This window comes from Oscarella lobularis, chromosome 4 (genome assembly GCF_947507565.1).
Source record: "Oscarella lobularis chromosome 4, ooOscLobu1.1, whole genome shotgun sequence".
In the NCBI taxonomy this organism is placed as follows: domain Eukaryota; kingdom Metazoa; phylum Porifera; class Homoscleromorpha; order Homosclerophorida; family Oscarellidae; genus Oscarella; species Oscarella lobularis.
In genome coordinates this window covers 1597819-1615456 of record NC_089178.1, presented here as the reverse complement: position 1 = coordinate 1615456, position 17638 = coordinate 1597819, and the positions used below count along the sequence as shown (strand labels likewise).

General features: G+C 48.1%; 6 protein-coding genes across 8 annotated transcripts; 3 read left to right on the top strand and 3 right to left on the bottom strand.

Moving 5' to 3' along the window:
* Positions 1-8: 8 nt before the first annotated feature.
* On the bottom strand, positions 9-902 carry LOC136185885 (NAD(P)H azoreductase-like). The gene has a single exon (XM_065973095.1). It carries the CDS (start codon positions 900-902, stop codon positions 9-11), a length of 894 nt encoding a protein of 297 aa, XP_065829167.1.
* A 57-nt stretch (positions 903-959) lies between these two features.
* LOC136185932 (L-threonine 3-dehydrogenase-like) lies at positions 960-2748 on the top strand. The gene is made up of 12 exons (XM_065973147.1): positions 960-1160; positions 1221-1276; positions 1325-1427; positions 1478-1540; positions 1589-1675; positions 1737-1802; positions 1850-1910; positions 1957-2054; positions 2108-2198; positions 2246-2282; positions 2343-2467; positions 2515-2748. Exons 1-12 carry the CDS (start codon positions 992-994, stop codon positions 2627-2629), a joined length of 1071 nt encoding a protein of 356 aa, XP_065829219.1. The 5' UTR covers positions 960-991; the 3' UTR covers positions 2630-2748.
* LOC136185935 (eukaryotic translation initiation factor 4E-binding protein 1-like) lies at positions 2651-3471 on the bottom strand. The gene is made up of 3 exons (XM_065973151.1): positions 3258-3471; positions 2960-3127; positions 2651-2879 (listed from the first exon to the last, which is right to left on the bottom strand). The coding sequence occupies exons 1-3, from the start codon at positions 3400-3402 to the stop codon at positions 2845-2847; spliced, it is 348 nt and encodes a 115-aa protein (XP_065829223.1). The 5' UTR covers positions 3403-3471; the 3' UTR covers positions 2651-2844.
* Positions 3238-6881, top strand: LOC136185929 (folliculin-like). 2 transcript variants are annotated; one of them, XM_065973143.1, is made up of 19 exons: positions 3240-3628; positions 3676-3743; positions 3797-3842; positions 3893-3922; positions 3997-4130; positions 4194-4316; positions 4376-4441; positions 4495-4531; positions 4588-4749; positions 4799-4891; positions 4944-5055; positions 5106-5158; positions 5210-5323; positions 5382-5435; positions 5489-5593; positions 5644-5743; positions 5789-5891; positions 5955-6011; positions 6066-6881. In XM_065973143.1, exons 1-19 carry the CDS (start codon positions 3560-3562, stop codon positions 6259-6261), a joined length of 1722 nt encoding a protein of 573 aa, XP_065829215.1. In that variant the 5' UTR covers positions 3240-3559; the 3' UTR covers positions 6262-6881. The 2 variants fall into 2 exon arrangements, with proteins under 2 accessions (XP_065829214.1, XP_065829215.1); XM_065973142.1 differs by having other exon boundaries at positions 3238-3628; positions 5644-5891.
* Positions 6280-10699, bottom strand: LOC136185926 (dynamin-1-like). The gene is made up of 18 exons (XM_065973140.1): positions 9885-10699; positions 9753-9826; positions 9536-9685; positions 9267-9470; positions 9117-9215; positions 8958-9066; positions 8852-8903; positions 8655-8797; positions 8463-8598; positions 8337-8404; positions 8139-8277; positions 8000-8086; positions 7878-7948; positions 7677-7816; positions 7476-7623; positions 7295-7421; positions 6625-7154; positions 6280-6563 (listed from the first exon to the last, which is right to left on the bottom strand). Exons 1-18 carry the CDS (start codon positions 10046-10048, stop codon positions 6509-6511), a joined length of 2496 nt encoding a protein of 831 aa, XP_065829212.1. The 5' UTR covers positions 10049-10699; the 3' UTR covers positions 6280-6508.
* Positions 10159-17164, top strand: LOC136185919 (rap guanine nucleotide exchange factor 1-like). Of its 2 annotated transcripts, none has more exons than XM_065973131.1 (24): positions 10159-10355; positions 11609-11642; positions 11860-11974; positions 12038-12104; positions 12169-12286; positions 12353-12500; positions 12559-13052; positions 13109-14093; positions 14160-14219; positions 14293-14360; positions 14425-14524; positions 14585-14666; positions 15294-15375; positions 15441-15524; positions 15582-15693; positions 15748-15818; positions 15882-15966; positions 16019-16113; positions 16170-16248; positions 16306-16407; positions 16461-16558; positions 16617-16754; positions 16808-16880; positions 16939-17164. In XM_065973131.1, the coding sequence occupies exons 1-24, from the start codon at positions 10331-10333 to the stop codon at positions 16981-16983; spliced, it is 3360 nt and encodes a 1119-aa protein (XP_065829203.1). In that variant the 5' UTR covers positions 10159-10330; the 3' UTR covers positions 16984-17164. The 2 variants fall into 2 exon arrangements, with proteins under 2 accessions (XP_065829203.1, XP_065829202.1); XM_065973130.1 differs by lacking the exon at positions 10159-10355 and adding an exon at positions 10956-11150.
* The last annotated feature ends 474 nt before the right edge of the window (positions 17165-17638 follow it).

The window sequence follows — 17638 nt, the reverse complement described above, 5'->3', positions numbered from 1 at the left end:
TTCGTTTTCTATTTGAAGGCTGGAGCAACTTGATCTACCCACGTTTTCATACTCGTGGGCTTTTCACCGGTAATCGTTTCATAATCTCCCGTATCGACTTCATAGGCATCCAATTCTCCTCGATCAAGCAATTCATAGAGCTCCAGCATTGAATCCACTTGCCACTTCTCAAAGCCGACGCGAAGAAACGCATCCCGAGCCGTCTCGTACTCACTACGAACATACTTGACGTCTTTACCCAAAGCGGACGAAAAGGCCGCAGCAAGTTCATTGTGCGAATGTCGATCGCTCACAAGCGTATATATCTTTCCGGCGTGATCGCTCGGATGGGCCAATATGGTTGCAGCCGCCTTCGCTACGTCGGCGACGACGACCGTCGCAAATCGGATGTCGGCGCTGCCTGGACTACGAAGCACGCCCTCGTTTTGAATGCGATTCTTTTGGTACCACGTGTTGTCAATGAAAACGGGCAGGCGGAGGATTGTGTGAGAAATGCCGAGAGTCTCGACGGCGCGCTCGATAGCGCCGAATTGGCGGCCGAGAATCGTGTTTGGTAACACGGAAGTTGGGATGCTTAAGATGATCACGTGATCGACTTGCGCCGCTTTGGCTGCTTCGGCGGCGTTTATAGCTAGTTCGGCGCGATTTTCGTGTTCTGGCGTAACTATGAAGAGAGATTTGACGCCTTGAAACGCTTCGATGAGCTGCCCCTTGTCCCTAATGTCCGTTTTGACGAATTGGACGTTGGAGGCGGCGAGCGAATCAAATCCGGCCGCTTTTGCGGCCTTTTCAGGATCGCGAGCGCCGCCGAAAATTTTCAGCTTGTCGCCGTACGTGGCATAGAAGCTCTTTACGGTCGAGGAACCGACATTACCTCCCGCACCGAGAACGAACACCGCCATGACATGTGCGTATCGCGCTTGCTCAATGGCAGTGCGCTTCACGTGATTCATAAGCAACGCCTACTACTGCTCACTACTCGTACATCGCAATGGCTGCGATTCCTAAGACTATGAAGGCTCTCGTAAAGACGAAAGAGCAGGAATCGTACGAGCTGCAGGAGATGCCTGTTCCAGAGCCGCAAACAGGCGAATTGCTTGTCAAAGTGATCCGAGCGTCGATCTGCGGCTCAGACATCGCTCTGTACAAGTGGAACGAGGGTACTTGCAATGCGATACAGACCCTAAAAACAATTTTGAATTAATTTATTATTTACCTAGTGGCTAAAGTTATAGCAACGGTTCCTTTCACTCCTGGCCACGAATGCGTTGGCGAAGTGAAGTCGAAGGAAGGAATAACGTACTTGGCTTACGTTTTTCTTTAGATTGTAGCCGTTGGTCCTGGCTGCAGTTCGGAGTACAAAATAGGAAAGAGAGTATGCTGTGAGAATCACTACTACTGTGGCAACTGTTACCAGTGCAAGAATGGCAAGATATTATTTTATCGTAGGTTAATGTAATGTTAATTTTTTATTAAGATATGAAACATATTTGTCAAAATCTGAAGCAGTATGGGCATGGCAGAGGAACATTGCACGGAGGTGAGCATCCATATCAATGTCAATCATTATGTGCCATTGTTGCTCTAGGATGCTCTCAGTACACAATTATTCCTGCTTCATTCGCCTACCTTCTAGAAACAGATATTAACGATGACAAAGCTTGCATTCTTGAACGTATTTTTGTCACAAATTGGGTTATCACCGTGGAATTCAAGTTCCTATGTTTGATCTTTAGCATTTGGTGTTGCTCACCAAGCAATGGAAGCACTTCATCCAGAACGAGATACTGTTTTAGTGCAAGGTGAGGTTTCACAGTTTGTCTATCTAGGGCTCAAGTTGCTTTTTTAGGGTGTGGGCCCATTGGTTTATTTTCTATTGGGATATGCAAAGCAATGGGAGCTTCGAAAATGTAACAATTTGATGACTAGTCACTACCACTGTTACTTTGGGCTTAGTCTTGCTGTGGACGTCTTTGATGACAAATTAGAGACGGCAAAACGCTTTGGAGCTGATGTCATCATAAACGGAAAGACGGAAAATTTGAAAGAAGCTGGTGCTGTAGTTGGAGCCACGCAATCTTCACTATGTATATATGTACATTTGTAGTAATGAGAGAGACAAGTGGAGATGGAATAGGCAGGCTTGTTGAAGCAACTGGAGTTCCAGTCATGGTCAACAATTCCTTTTCCCTTCTCAGGTGAGGTGGATTTATTAATAGGGAATGAAAAAAAGAGATTGTTTTAGAAAAGGAGGCCGTATTGTGCTTATTGGATTGCCAAGAGTAATTGCTTCAATTTCTATGTAATCTTTGTTTCTACGCATGTAATATTTGCTTCTTTAGGCTCCGCTTCACGTGGAGAACGTTTTGACTGACATCATATTCCGTGCAATAACTATCAAAACGGTTCACGGGCGTAAAATTTTCAGTTCCTGGAAAAAATCTGAGGAACTAATTGCTCAAAATAAGTTAAAAAACGACTTTCATTGATCAATAAACCAGCTTGTTATTTTAGGGTCGATGTGACTCCAGCCATCACCCATCATTTTGCCATGAGCGACTTCGAAAGTGCATTCAAAACTCTCTTTTCAGGTGAAGGATGCAAAATCTTGCTTGACCCCCACGCCTAGTATAAAACGTGTGCACATGTGACAAATTGACTGAATTTTTAATACAGACTTGGGTCACTATTTTACAAAGTTGTTTTTGACGTCAACCTCAACCACCCACCCCTCAGACACAGTGCAAGCAATGACACACATATACACACAAGCACAAGCACCCAGTAATGTCCACTCTATGTATTTTTCGGCTTTCAAAACCTCGGGGAACGAACCCCAGAAGATCAAATATCAATATCGAACTGAGCGTGAACGTCGTCTAAAAATAGAATTATAATGACGGATCCCCGTATGTGAAAAAATTCGAGGGCTTCTTCTAAAGCCCCCATACGTGTGTACCGATCGGAATCGTTTTCTCGGGGACTTCCTTAATGGGTGGGTGCTTCGCTGTCGTCAATTTAGGCGCTGTGACTCCCGGAATGATAGGCAAATTCGACGGCGGCGTTCTTGACTGGGGCGAATGACGCAACGACATTATGAACTTGCGGTCGTAGATGATCCGAGTCCCTATAGATTGCAGAAACATTCGGTCACGTGCCGTCGATTGACTGGCAGTCGGCCAAAGCGGACGACTCAATGGGGTACACGAACGCGAAAGTCGCAACAAAAGTTGAAACCGTCGTTCGAATCGGCTCACCTCCTGGCGTCGTGGAGAACATCGTGCCGCCGGGCGTCGTGCAGAGACCCGATGAGGGTAGCTGCGACGGATCGTGGACTTCGACGCGTCGCGGGGGAATCTCGCGCGACGCCGAAGGTTCGAGAGCTGGAGCCGTTGTTGCCATTTGCGCTGCCGTTTGGTGCCCGTGTCTGGAGGGGTGCAAGTGGTGGCTTTGGCCGGCAGCCCAGTGACGTAACAGAAACGGGACTTGCACACAGGCGTGGCATGCGCGGAAGAGAACGGGGGTGACGAAATCATCACATGACAATTTTTCTTGCGGCATGAACGCCGTCGTCGCGCTATGCCACTTTTGCGAACACCACGGACCAAGCGTCGTATTTTGCACGCAGGTACGAACCGAAAACGTCTCGATTCGTCCACTCAACGACGGTCGCAGGCTTTTCATAGTCGAGTCGCCTTACATCCAGACATGAGTAGCCGACTCGTATTCGATTATTTGGGCCGGTAAGCGAACAAATCATTCGAGAAACGATCGAGCGCATAGAATCCTTTCGCAGAGACATTCCCACTCCGTTACCAAGCCCTGGCGACGCCGGATCGACAGTAAGCCACCAAAACAGAAGCACTTTCTCTTGCTAACGTTTCCGTAAAAGCCCGTTTCAAGATCGTCTGACCTCTGCGAGGTAATCGAGACTCTCCGAAACGGAGTTTTACCGGAAAAAAAAAACTCCCGTTGCGCGGGACCTTTTTTGCGTAGGCGTGCCGATCACTGAAACCCGAACAATCCGGCTTTATAACGCACGACAAAGAAGCGCAAATCCGCTACGTTAGCGGGCAGCATCCTGTCATGCCACAGCTCTACGGTCTTGTCCGACACGCGTGCGTTCGAAGGTGCATTTTTAAAAATAATTAATTAACCAATTAAATATTTATTTATTTATTTATTTTTCTTAGTCTGAGTGGCGAAGTTTGTCAGGGTCGCGAGGGTCCCATTATTTTTGGCGATAACTATCAGGGCTACGTGTTCAGCCACACGTTCTCTCTCAAGGATCGACAGGCGAGAGGTTTGAAGCGATGGTGAGACGACGGACGTACACTCGTCTCATTTACGCGTATATAAATTTAATTTTTATCAGGTACAGCATCATTGTGTTGATGATGGACAAAGTATTTCTGATCAACTCTTGGGCGTTTCTCGTCAAGTACGGGCACGGTTCCTTCTGTGGCATAATTTTGAAAAGTTGTTTTTTTGAAGAAATTGTCAGTTTCTTATTCAGGACTTGAAACATAAAGTGAAAACAATTCTCTATGTGGGTACTGCCAGTCTAATTTTTTGCTTGCATTCTAGTCAAAACAGATATATGATTCTGAGCCGCCTGACGGGCGCCAGTCTTCAGACAAACTCGAATCAAGTGCCGGATTAATGTCGACGAGCATCGAAGAATTTCTACGAGGTCGTCGTGGTCCGAAACAGTCGTTTCGATCAGTTACTAGTCTCACTGGAGAAGGGGTGAGGCCGGGGAACAATATCGTTTTCGTTTCCTAACGTGTTTTTGCAGGAACTATTTCGGCAGCTTCACACATACTTTTCTCTTCTTCTAAAGTACGGTGGATCGAGACTGGTGGAAAGACAGCTTGAAGGGCCACCACTGGTATATATATTGGTTATTGATTTGCGCACCACAATGCTATGCGTATTGATAGGGATTTGAAGCGCTTGATGCTCATGGCATTGGCGAAGATGAGGAGGTAGAGGAAGAGGAAGAAGACGGTATTGAACGACTTTCAGAACAGTTGTCAAACCAAAGCCAATCAGGTATCTTGATATATACGGTGTTTGACACATAAATTTATTGATGACGTCAGATGACCATCCATCCATTCCCGCTTCTTTTGCTGACTTGAAGGACTTGTTTCTTGTGAGAGAATTCTTGTTTTCTTTAGAGAAGTATCTATCTCTTTGGACTTAGGCTCTTGGAACGAAGAAGTTTTGCAGTGCGGCAGCTCATGTTTTACATGGAAATCAGCTGATAGTTCGAGGTCCTGTCAGAATTCTTGTTGAATCGATTCTTCGCGTTCTTCAGGTTTTTAATTTAAGAATTGCTATTATTGCTATTTTTTTGAAACACGTTTATATAATAGACTCTTTTGCCCGACGGATGTTGTCAGACGATTCTCTTCAGCTCTGAATATGAAGTGATTATTGCAGGCAAAGAGCGAATGATTCGAATGAATTCTTGCCTTGCCAGAGTTCCTACAAGTGCAATTTCCTCGGCTTGGACAGCTCAGTGCAGTTGCCTGATCACCTGAAGTCATCGGACGTCTATGTTCTCATTGACGTAACAAGAAAGCAGGTATGATTGCTAAACGCGTAGATGGCCACAGCACAATTCGTTTTGTACAGTCCTCTGGAGCGAATGGCCGTCAAAAAGACGGCAGCAGCGCCTCAGAGATCACTGCTGATTTCACATATGCAGTCCAAGCGTCCAGAACCGTTGATAAGAGTAGGATTGAAAGAAACGAATGTTGTATTTTACTCTTCCTTTCAGTGCCAACCATGTTACGAAGACTTGAAGCGGTGCTGAGCAATGATTCGATCTCCAGTTCTGTCATTGAACAGTGTGTTATTAGTGCAAAAGCGGAATGGATGAAGTAACTCCTCTTCCCCCCATTCCTCTTCCAAGACAAAACCTTGTGCTTCTTTTCGTTTCATAGCAAAGTCAAAGTCCTGTACAAGTACACTCGTTCTGGCCCCATTTCTGAAGTTGATAAGTAGGCCCTGCCTGACATGTCATTGCCATTCTTCATTTATAAGTCGTGTTTTAGATTGCTAAGCGTACTCAGCAGCGAAAAAGAGGACTTACCGCTAATGCAGTTCTGGATTCGCGGCCTCGGACAGCAATATCGTTCCCAGGTATTATGCAGACAGCGATCGTCAAACAGCGGCTCAGAGCCAAGTGCTGCAACGGCGGCACCACCCCCACCCCCACCCCAAGAGGAAAAAGCCCCTGAGGGGCTTTGATACCAATTCTTTCCTGAATGAGTCGTTTTGTGTACATTACACCAAACAAGTACATAGTCCGCAGTACCAGCTGCAAACAAACACAAACAAAGAAATGATCCTACACCTACACAGAGAATACACATAAGACCAGCTGCAAAAGACACAATCAATAGGTTACATGTACTGAAGTCGCCTAACAGAACGCGCAAACCCGACACACAAGTCAATAGAACGAATAAACGGAGTAATACAGAAACCTAGCGACCTAATTTGGACGCTTTGGAACACTCGGACGAGCTGGAGCGGCAGGACCAGGCCTCCTACAAACCAACAGGGTAATTCAATAGTTATATGCTTGCGTTCTCATTTTGATCTTCTTACCTCGGCACGTTGGGCATGGCTCGTTCTGGAGCATGGGGCCGATCTGGAACCGGCTTGTCCGGAGCTCCCGGCCTCGGTGGTGCCGCTGGACGAGAGCTTCCGGGTCGAGGCGGCGCAGCACGAGGTCGAGGCGCAGACAACGCGGGTCGCGTCGGCGTAGAAACGGCGAAATCCTGGTCCGTATCAATAGGCGGTGGAACGGGCGTTGAAACGGTTTTCGTGTTGATTTCACTGATGATTTGAAGTGCTTCTCTCGAGCTGTGGTACATGCGAAGCATCTCCTCGCGACGCTGCGCTTCTGCTTTGCTCTCTTCCATCAGATCGTCTTGATTTGTTTCGGAATAGAGACGCGGAAGGAGTTCGGTGGCGATGCAGTCCTTTACGGTAAGAACCAGCATATGCATGATGACCTTTGGCACTTGATCGCCAATGATTTTGCTGGTGATTCCCATGTACGAATCGACGAGATTGCGGATCGTTTCGACTTGACGTTCGAGTTGGGGATCGAGAGTACCAATTTCCCCAGACGTCTATACAAAAACCAACCCTCTCACTCCAATAGCCGTAACGCAATTAGGTCAGTAGGGTCAACTCCGTAACGAAAAACAAACCCCCCCCGGTGAATGTAGCGAAGTACGTGATTCGTCGGGGGCCTATTTATTTTACTCACGCCACTTTCATCGTCGTCTCCCTTTTCTGGATAAACGCCGGCACGAAGAAACGCTGCTTTCCAACTGTCGCAGTCCTCCAGCCGATCGCAGGACAAATCCAAATGTTTGTTGTCTTTAAAGACATATCTGAATAGGCAAAGAGATGAAAGAAAGCGAGTTCTTGTCTGGCCGACAACTTACTTTGCATTCGGGTTAAAAATTGCAAAAGTGAATTTTTTGGCAAAGCTAATCAAAGACGACTCCGTCTCCTTCAATTTGCAGTTATCGAGCTTGAGCAAATATTTCTGGTCATGCTCTTGCTCGTCTTTGAACCAAGCAAGGGCGTCCGCTAGAGACAAACAATTGTCGTTGTATTCATATATATCACGTGGCGTGACGCACCTGACAAAACAAACCAATATTCCTTTGCTCTGCCCAGCATTCCTGTCGTCGTTGTTGTCAGCCAGCCTTTTCGAATTACCTGGTTTCCGACTGCTGACTTGTTCTTCTGCTTGCCTCCTGATTTTCCACTACTCGAAGCACTGCAATATGTAACGTGAGATCTTGTGTATGCCTAAAAAACTTTCAATGCCTGATTCCTACTTTGCAAATCCAATAAAGTCAGGATGATTTGTATTCATGTACGAAAGTTGAAAATCAATAAGAAGATTCACCTGAAAAATTATTTAACGTTGAAGGATTGAATTTGTGACGCCATTCTGCACCTGATCTTTCGTTTTCTGTTCTCTTTCTCGAGCAAGATTGGTCAATATTCTCTCCGTCTCGTCACGAAGACGCGGAAACCTTGCCATCTAGATGCCAGAGCTACTTTTGATGTAAAAATAAGAGCTGGCTATTTCTCACTTTTTCTGCGCAACTCTTTATGACTGACGTCATTTCCGTCATGACCATGTCGACGCATTTCACGGCAGGAACCTTGAGCTTATCGATCTGACGCTTCACGATAACCTCAAAGGCCATGTCAGGAGTAAACAACCCCACCCTGTCAAAAAAAGAACACCCATAGGTGCAATGAAATAAATTGCTCTATCCCTCACTAACCGAATTCCGTGAAGATTTTTAATAGCATAGCTGATTTCTCGACGGAGTTCTTTCTCATCAAATTCCATCTGGCTCACACACACACACGATGAGCAAGTACTTTGATGTAATAATACTATTTGTTACCTTCACTAATTCATAAGGAAATCGTTCGTGAAAAACGCGGTTTATCTTGGCGCCGATTGACAGTTCTTTGGTGTCAATTTGATCACCGGTGCCTTCTATCTGCTTGTCAAAGTCAACACCGAACGTCTGAACCATTCTTGATGTGGGCACATATTATGTCTTTTCCTATCATATGGGCTCGAGTGAACTCACTGCATCATTGCTTTGGTTTTCATTGACGGATCGTCAGGACGAAAATTTCTGAATTGCTCTACGTCTTTTTCTAGGCTGGCTAGTTGATTTTGAAGTTTGCTTCGCAACGACGGCAGCGTGTCGCGGATGTGGTTAGTCAATTGCTTTTACAAAAGAACATCAGAATCCATCAAAGACAAAAGCGGAACTCTTCATACCTGATTGAGAACTTTCTGCAGAAAAGGAGTCCCCATCTTCTCAGCCATGTGCCTAGACAACACACAGAATGTCAAAAAAAACAACCCTATGGAATTTTGAAAGAACCTGTAGGATGGGTGGCTCAGAAAAAATCGTCTCTCTCCATCCATTGCCGCCTTGATGTCTTTCTTCCCGTCGATATCCGCCTGGCTTCGGTTCACAACGCCAATGTAGCCTTACGAAAATGAGATAAAAAGGCTATAGAGTTGTAGACTTTTATTTTACCCCTTCTGAGTGGAAGAAGCCTGTTCTCGAGAATGTCTCTTGCATCTGTGCCTTCGTCCATCAAATCCAACTTGGTTATGACACCAATAGTTCTCAGACCTAATTTAAATTATCAATTATTTTTTATTCGAATCCTCTCGTTCTACATACCCTGTGGATCGACTTCTCTCGCCAGTTTCAACGCATCGGAATTTGCCAAGTCAGAATTGGCCGGCGACACGGCGAGTACCAAGCAGTTGGGTTTCTTCACAAACTGCATCAACATTTCGCGAATTTGATGCTCGATGTCGGCCGGCTGATCGCCGACGGGAACTTTGGTCATGCCCGGCAAATCGATAAGAGTGAGATTGAGCACTAAAAGAATTGGATCTAATTAAAAAGGGGGGCGCGACCTTGGGAAAAAATTCCAAGCAGCTAACCGTGAGGCGAATAGACGCGAAGGTTGATAGGAATCGAAGATATTCCCTTATTCGATCCCGTTTCGCGATCCGTCTCCTCTTCGATTTCTCTTCGAACGGCCGTAAAATCGGTGAACTTCTTCCCTTTGCAGTGCAAAAATTCCGCGTACTCTAAAAAAAATCCCGAACGAATCGAAAAGGAGTCCGGACGACAAAGAGGGGGGCGGAGAAACCGAACCGGATCGCGAATGATTGAGCTGAAGAACGAGAGGCCGTCTTGTGACGATTCCGGATCCCCGAGGCAGAAAATCCCTACGCGAGACGTCGAAACGGTCGCGAATTATCTTGTTTTTTCGCCCCTTGGGCGTACCTTCCCACGAAATTCTCGAGTACGGAGCTCTTTCCGGCGCTCTGGCCGCCAACGACGGCAATTTGTGGTAAATCGATCGGCGAACTGAATCCGAGTTGCGAGAAGGCATCTTGGAGTTTGTTCACGATCGGAATCAAGTCTTCCATGCCACGATTGCCCGACATCGTGGCTTGGGAGGGGGGAGGAGGAGGGAAACAAGTGGGAGGAACGTGCCTACTTGCGACGCATGCGCATTGAGACTTGGGCACGTTTTTGTCGAATTTCGTTGCGAATATCGCCTACTTTCGAGTCATTGAAGTGAAAGGGCATTATTTTTGCGTTAGGCGACGTGCCGAAAATTGCATCGACGAGTGACGTCCGTCAGGAGAACGATGCACGACTGAGATTCCATCCCGTCGCGCCTCGTCGATTTTTGCAAGACCGAGAGATTTTCTAAACGCGTGACAATGGCCGAGCAGAACGGCGGAGGCGGTAAGCGAATAGGGGAAAGTGTAGCAAGCTTGGAGTCAGCGTCAGTGTAAGAGAGGGGTAGATCCCCCGTATGGGGACCCGGCGCCTTTTTTTGTCTTCGATACTGTACGCGTTTGATATCTGAGCGTGCTTACACGCGCCGATGTCAAAAGGGTTGCATTCATAGACGTAGACCACTCGTTTGTGATGTGTTTGAGGGGAGGGGTACAGTGTACGGCAAAGAAGCCAAAGCAGTTTTCGCTTTCCAACGCGAAACACACCCTTACCGACCTACGAGCAATGACAGAAAAAAATAAATGAATTATAGATGCCGCACGATTAATTAAAACGAAAGTGCGGCTCTACGTTGCGAGCCCGGTAGAATTCAGTCAAAATACCGCTTCGCGCGCCGAAATTCAGTCAAAAAACCGCAAACCTCGAACTTAGACTCTCCTTTCGTCATAATCGGTGACGAAAGGTACACGTTATAAATAGTGCTTTCGTGACCCCTCGTGTGTCGGATATCCGGCGAAAAACGCTTCCCAGAACGTACACACAGCGCCGATTCCCCGTAATAATAAAACACCGAGTACGCAATCGAGTCGGCGCACTCTCGAGCCCGCTTGCCCGCCGGCCACACGCATCGCGAGAAAATGAAAGAACGCCAAAGTCTCATAAGTCCCATCGCCGTTTTACCCGTTCCTCGCGACGAATTCAACGGGAGCGGCCCCAGCGTCGAAAGTCCCATCACCGAACCGGCGGAACGTTCGCGTCCCGATAGCGGCGGCGGCGTGCGAAGAAGCCTATCGCTTCGATGTAAAAAACACCCCCTCCCTCGTAGATATTCGACTCTTTTTTCTTTTTTTGCGACTGTTCGTGGTCGTGTGGGACGCATTGGACAGCCGCGGCACGCAATTAATCGTTCCGACGCGCGCGTTTGAAATAGCTGGCGTTCTATGTTCTATTCCCCCCTTTCGCGTGTTTTCCTTTTTTTTTTTTTCGCCGCGTCGAAGCGAGAAAGTCGCGACGTCCTTCCTCATTTGCGTATGTGTCATGGGAATGGTTCGCGCCGACGAACGCAGGCAGCAAGGAGGGGGGCAGCCTGACGATAGTGCCCGTAATCGAATCAAACGGACGGGAGGGGACGGGCCCAGTCGCGTGTGCGGGGCCCAAGATGGGCTCTATTAGAATTAGAGAAAAGCGCAATTTCGTTCTCTCGCCACGATGGGCTTTGTTTTGTCGTAATGCAATGACGATGCGTTTCCTCCTTCTAGTTCACTCGAAAGGATCGTCGACGCTGAAGCAAAAGTGAGTCTCGGAGATAGAAAAGTAGATAGACGGCGCGATTTGGGCCCCTTGACGTACATTTTTTATCGTTATCTGTAAAGAGCTCTTGGAGCCAGTCGCCCGTCTAGACTCCGGGCAACAACGCCGTACTGGTTTTTATTAATTATTGATTGATTCCCCCGGGGAGGAGAGGAGGAGGAGGAGGAAGAGAAACCGTGCGATGACTCGTTTGTGATAGGATTAAGAAGAGACTCGGTTCGTCTCCAACCGTCGCTCGCAAAGGCTCCAACGTCAGCGATCTTAATTCGGTTGACGTTGGCGGCGCCACCGGACGACGATTGATCAAAGTGAAGGTAGAATAGATATAGAAAAATGAAAGCCAGATGAACTAGATTGGGGGGGTTTAAACTTTTCAGCATCCGGATCGTCGCGAATTGGAGACGAGCGAGAAGTCGGTCAATGCAGCCGTTCAATATATGAACAGTACGCGCAGTGGGATGTTTGCTTAGTTTCGCGTGTCCTTTAACCCCACTCTCCGTTGTCGCAGTCTATTGTGCCCAGGAGCAGGAATTGGATATCAATCAGATACCCGTGCTCACAGAAGCGATTGTCAGCGAAGTGAAGAAACTTCTCGACGTCGCCGAGAGTCTGACGCGCGATTCCACGTACGATTTTTTTTGGGCGGTGGCCGATTCTCTTATTATTTGTTTATTATTTAAATCGATTCCTAGGACCGGTTCAATGGATCAGCGACAAAATCTTCTTCTCGCGCTCGCACGACTCGTCTCGTGGGCGGACAAATGCTACATGAGCGAGGATCGTTCGAGCACGTCGACGGATCCGTCGTCGTACTTGGGCAAGCTCTCGACGGCCGTCAAAGTGAGCCCGACCATGCAAATGTCGTCGAGAGGGTCATAGGATCCGATTTCGTGCGTAGGAACTGGTCAGGATCGTCGAAACGATTCACAACGGCAAAGGGCGAAATGACAGCAGCGGCGATTCGACGCCGACGTCGACGATGGCTCTGCGCGATCGTACGCGACACCGATCCGTGCCCGTCATCAGTGGTATTCCTCTGCGATCGCCCGAGAGAGCGACTCCGCCGTCGCCGATGCCGCCGGCTTGCATGACGGGATCCTATTCGGCGGAAAATGTCTCTGAAAGCGAGCTCTATCGGCGAATTCCTATTAGCGGCAGCGAGGGTCACTTGTCCGTTTTGACGGAGAGTCAGCGTTCGATGGTTCCGCAAGCCGTTTCGTTGGCGAACCAGTATCCTGCCGGGAGTGTGACGCCGCCGCCTGTAAGTCGTTTCAATCGGCGGCACCATCAGACGAGTCCGCTTGCAAAGCGAAAAAGCGACTCGGCTTTTCGATTCAGCACGGATAGTGAGGTAGACGAATCGCCAAGCGAAACGACGTCACTCACACTCAGGTATATACATCAAGTAAATCGGAGTTTTTTCTCCTACTAACGGACATTCTAAAAAGTTCTCACGTTGCTGAAGACGACGAACCGGAAGACAAGCCTCCACTGCCGCCTAAGAAAAGAAACAGTCTTGGCTATGCCGTCGTTCCCTTCGAAACGCAGACGTCAACAACGTCGGCACCTCCGGATTTCATGCCCGCTTACGCCGACGAACGAGTGAAGCTTCAGCACGGTCTCGGCGTCGGCGATCCTCCTCCGGCCTTACGAAAGCGATACACCACCGGCGTTCTTCCGGATGTCTCCTCTGCCGCCTTTCGACGTCAACAGCAGCACGCGGATTCCATTCCCAAGGGCCCCATGAAGGCTACGCATTTGATGGGTGGTGGCTCGGCGGCGGCGGCGGCAGCGGCCGCCTCCGCTGCGGGGCCCGCCATTCCAAACGGTTTTGCTGCGGCGACGAATTTCGGCAGTTTTCAAGAGAATCTGACGCGTCAAATTGAATCGTCGTCCTATACGCCGCCGCTCGTCGTCGCCGCGGTGCCGGCTCCCGATCAACTTCCGCCGAAAAAGCCGCCGAAAACGCCTCGACCGCTATCCTGTCAGGATCCGTCGTCCGATCGGTCGACGACTCCAAGCGAAGCCCGATCCAGCTTCGTATCCGACATATCGAGTCCGCCTTTGTCGCTCGCTTTGCTACCCGAGTCGCCTCCGCCGAAACCGTCGCGCACGCCGACTGGACGTCCTCAGAAACCGCCGCGTCCGTCAACTCCGGTTCTTGTGGTCGACGAACCGCCGCCGCTTCCCGTGAAGCAGAAGCAAGCCGTTCGCGAGTATAATGCTCTCTTTGGACCGTACGAAGGCGCCGACGACGAGTACAATCGTCCTCTCATCATCAGTCGTCCCGATGTTCGGTATGACGTCGTGAAACAACAAATTGCTTATGGGAGCGACGCCGTGCCAACGCCAATGCTCCAAAGCGGTCGTAATCGAAGCGAGACTGTTGCCGGAGACGTGTTGCCTCCTCTGCCGGAAAAGCAGAGTCGGAAGGTACAGGTGACGGCACTATCGGATACAGGCCACTCATTGGATCAATTCTTCTTTCTTCTCTTGCAGAAACGAAGTCGAGCCTTATCATGTGAACAGGACGGTCCCATTGAACTGGAACTGGAACTGGTACAACTGCTACTTCCCCCTTATCTCTTCTGTTTCAACGAATCCCCTCACACGCGTTCTTGTTCTCGTTCAGGAAGAGGACACTCGTTTGAGATCAAGAAGATCTAGAAGCGATCCTAGTATTTTGGAAACAACACCAAGGTAGAGATTTGTCTGCTTACCTTTCATTCCCCGCCCTTCTACCATATCCGGTTGCCTCGATTAGCTCCGAAGACGTGCGCACGTCAGACGGAAGCGATTTAGGCGTGCCCGACAACCCTATCTATTCGCAGAACGTTAAAGATCTGCTACTGTTCAACGAAGAGGTCCGTAAATCTTTCCTCTCTGTTATTTTTTTCCCGTACCGGTAACTGTCAACCGTTTAGGATGGAGGCGGAGCGAGTCTGAAGGGCGGCACCGTCGACGCGCTGATCGCCTACGCGGCCGCTGCAAGTGCTTCAGGGCCAGGTATGACGCTGTTATTTGCATAGACTACGCGGAAACCGTTCCTTTTGAATCGCCGAAGTACCCACACGTGTGTCCGTGTTATGGATTAGTTACATTAGGCTGGCCAACAATAGACAGGTCAAGGTGGTCCAGTTTCTGGTGCGTGCAGGCTTCATTTGTTTTGTTTGCTGTGCTTCCACACTTCGCTATCACGAATGCGTATATGCATGGGAACCAGTTTGTTATGAGGGCCCCCTCTGAAGAAGACTGTTTTATAGAGTAGCTGACGACACGTCGACATGGCCCCCAGTCTTTTTGTAGTCGTTATGTTTCATATTTTTTTTTGTTGGACATTCAACCAAGCATTACATCCAAAGTACATGCACAGAAAGGCAGTCTAACTATGTTAACACGCACTTAGAATCTTTGGTGGCTCTGAAGCCTCTTCCTGTGGGTTTTATTGCCTCAGGACCAGGCACGTATAGAAAACGAGGGACCAGTTTGTTTTGGGCCTCTTTGAGCATTTATGGAATAGTTACATTAGGCTGCCCATTGAAAATAGACAGTCTGGTCAAGGTGGCCGGTCTCTTTAGCTCCAGTACTACGGGCTTCATAGAGCATATGTGCTAATTGCGTCCTTTTCTTTAGATCGGTTATACTACGAAGCGTTTTTGATGACATATCGAACGTTTGTGTCGTCTGAAACTGTAGTCGAGAAGTTATTGGAGCGGTAAGTGGGTTGGCCGCGGTCTGTGACGTTTCCTGTAGTTGACGGATGGGCGCATTCCATTCCAGACACGATTACTTTCTACGAAAACGCGATCCGGTCGTTTGTCATCACACGCTAAGCGTTCTGATGCGCGTCGTAGACGATTTGAGGTCAGGGGGAGGGAAGACCCTTCCTAGCATCTGTCACTTTGACGCATACTTCTCTAGAGGTGCAGTGAACAAGGCTCTACTAAGTCGACTTGTTGACGTCGTCTATCGACTCATTTGCGACGGGGAACTCAAACTGGCGACTGTCCTTCGACGAAGTTTGATACAGAAGGTAGATTTATCTTCAAGAGAAAGAGAAAGGGTTGTTATTATTCTTTCTCCGTAGTGGAAAAATTTGCATGAACCTCGCGTTTCACCTATGGGTTATCTTACAACAAAGCCTGATCCTAATGCAAGGTAAAGTTCGTAAGGTGTAGGGGGCCCCCGCTTTTTCATTTGGGTCACGTGTTCTCGTTACAGGCAGAAAAAACTGCAGGATCTCAAAAGTCGACAGATTGCTGAGCAGATGTCCCTTTTGGATTTCAAATTTTTTCAGAATATTGAGGTATAGGCTTGGCCTTTCTTTTGTTGATTTGCTTGTTGGAACAATTGCGCAGACGCCCGAAATGCTGGCGTGGGCAGAAGAGCAGAACGAGGAAAAGAATCCCACTCTGACAGCTTTTACAGAACACTTCAATAACGTCAGCAGCTGGTAGAGACGTCCTCTTTTTGTTCTTTGATAACGTACTAGCGAAAGTTCTCGCAAAGGTGCCGCACCAAGTTAATTGAAAGTTCGGACGCGAAGGATAGAGACAAAGTAGCTCATAAACTTATTAAAGTAATGAAGGTAAGGTGTCGACGCTTTAATCAAAGCGTAGTTCGACGCGTTCTTCTTTCTTCAAAGCACCTGAGAGAAATGAATAATTTTAACTCCTACTTGGCGATCTTGTCAGCGTTTGACGCTGCCGCCATCAGTCGTCTAGAGTGGTCTGACGAAGTCGATAAGGTGGAAGGACGTGGTTTTATTTTTGGGTTTCTTTAGCGAGCGCTCTTTTGTAGGGTTTGACCGAACCGCGCGCTTTGATAGACAACAAAGCGTCATTTAAGGCATATCGGACGGCTTTAAGAGAGGCCAAGATGCCGTGCATTCCTTATATGTATGAAACGGGACGTTTCTGTGCGAGTGAAAAAATCGCGACGCTTTTTCTTTTCAAGTGGTATGTTCCTGCAAGATCTCACCTTTATTCATCTTGGTAATCCCGGCTCCGTGAACAATGACAAGTCAAGCGTGAATTTCAATAAGCGCTGGAGACAGTTTACCGTATTGGAAAAGATTCGCAAGTGTCAACAATCGTAAGCGCGACGCGACTGCGACGATTCGAAATATCGCTCGCGTTTTTATTTAGGGAATATCCTTTTCAGCGAGATGAGGTTATAGTTCGAGTGTTCAATGGCTTTCGACCTTATTTGGGAGAAGAGGTCTGTTGACCCGTCTTAGTTCAATCAAGTTGGTGTGACTATAACGTCTCGTTTTTAGCAACTGTATCAACGATCACTGAAAATCAAGCCGCGCGATTTTTAGCGGACTCGCTTTCAAATTTAGCGCAATTGACGGGAAAAATTGCTGCATTAGTTGTGTACAGATAAATAGCCGCGTTGTGCCACGGGACAGTTTTTTTTGAATGCTAGCCAATGTAGCGGTACGTAGTTCATTTCTTATTAAATCAGATCTTTTGGTAAAAAGATATGTCTCAAAAGTTTGATCCATCTGTCTTTTTTTGTACAAAATAATTATCCAGGGGCAAATCAGCGCGGGAATATCAGCACGTTGTTAGCGTGCGCTTACTTGTAAAAAGCGTCGTTTTCGAAGTTTGGTCGAGGCTTAGACGAACGGAGAGCCCCTCGTCGACGTTTGCTGGGTACACCAGAAATCAGGCTGATTGTGGGGCAAAGAGAACGTCGGCGCAAGTCGATATTCATATCGGACGGAAGACGTTTGCGGCATCTGCTGTTGTCTTTCCAAAGATGGCGAACTAGGCCACAACGCCGTACTAAAGGCATTGGACGGTTGTGGCGGAGGACGAGGAGGAGGCGGAGGAGGAGGCGGAGGAGGAGGCAAAGGCGGAGGAGGAGGAGGGGAACAATGCCAAGACTGATGGCCATAATGCGTTGATGGAACGGACGTGAATTCGCAGCTTGATCGCTCTCTCGGTAAGGCTGCAATTGGGGCTTCGCTG

Coding starts and splice junctions, on each gene's coding strand:
- LOC136185885 (XM_065973095.1), bottom strand. CDS start 902: ATGGCGGTGTTCGTTCTCGGTGCGGGAGGTAATGTCGGTTCCTCGACC.
- LOC136185932 (XM_065973147.1), top strand. CDS start 992: ATGGCTGCGATTCCTAAGACTATGAAGGCTCTCGTAAAGACGAAAGAG. Junction 1,803..1,849: donor AGATACTGTTTTAGTGCAAG/GTGAGGTTTCAC, acceptor TTGCTTTTTTAG/GGTGTGGGCCCATTGGTTTA. Junction 2,283..2,342: donor TGCTTATTGGATTGCCAAGA/GTAATTGCTTCA, acceptor TTGCTTCTTTAG/GCTCCGCTTCACGTGGAGAA.
- LOC136185935 (XM_065973151.1), bottom strand. CDS start 3,402: ATGGCAACAACGGCTCCAGCTCTCGAACCTTCGGCGTCGCGCGAGATT. Junction 3,128..3,257: donor GTTCTCCACGACGCCAGGAG/GTGAGCCGATTC, acceptor TGCAATCTATAG/GGACTCGGATCATCTACGAC. Junction 2,880..2,959: donor CGAGAAAACGATTCCGATCG/GTACACACGTAT, acceptor TTCTATTTTTAG/ACGACGTTCACGCTCAGTTC.
- LOC136185929 (XM_065973142.1), top strand. CDS start 3,560: ATGAACGCCGTCGTCGCGCTATGCCACTTTTGCGAACACCACGGACCA. Junction 3,744..3,796: donor GTATTCGATTATTTGGGCCG/GTAAGCGAACAA, acceptor ATCCTTTCGCAG/AGACATTCCCACTCCGTTAC. Junction 5,436..5,488: donor TCTTCAGCTCTGAATATGAA/GTGATTATTGCA, acceptor TTGCCTTGCCAG/AGTTCCTACAAGTGCAATTT.
- LOC136185926 (XM_065973140.1), bottom strand. CDS start 10,048: ATGTCGGGCAATCGTGGCATGGAAGACTTGATTCCGATCGTGAACAAA. Junction 9,686..9,752: donor GCTCAATCATTCGCGATCCG/GTTCGGTTTCTC, acceptor GATTTTTTTTAG/AGTACGCGGAATTTTTGCAC. Junction 7,422..7,475: donor ATTTTTAACCCGAATGCAAA/GTAAGTTGTCGG, acceptor TTGCCTATTCAG/ATATGTCTTTAAAGACAACA.
- LOC136185919 (XM_065973130.1), top strand. CDS start 10,988: ATGAAAGAACGCCAAAGTCTCATAAGTCCCATCGCCGTTTTACCCGTT. Junction 14,094..14,159: donor CGGAAAAGCAGAGTCGGAAG/GTACAGGTGACG, acceptor CTTCTCTTGCAG/AAACGAAGTCGAGCCTTATC. Junction 16,755..16,807: donor ATTCGCAAGTGTCAACAATC/GTAAGCGCGACG, acceptor GTTTTTATTTAG/GGAATATCCTTTTCAGCGAG.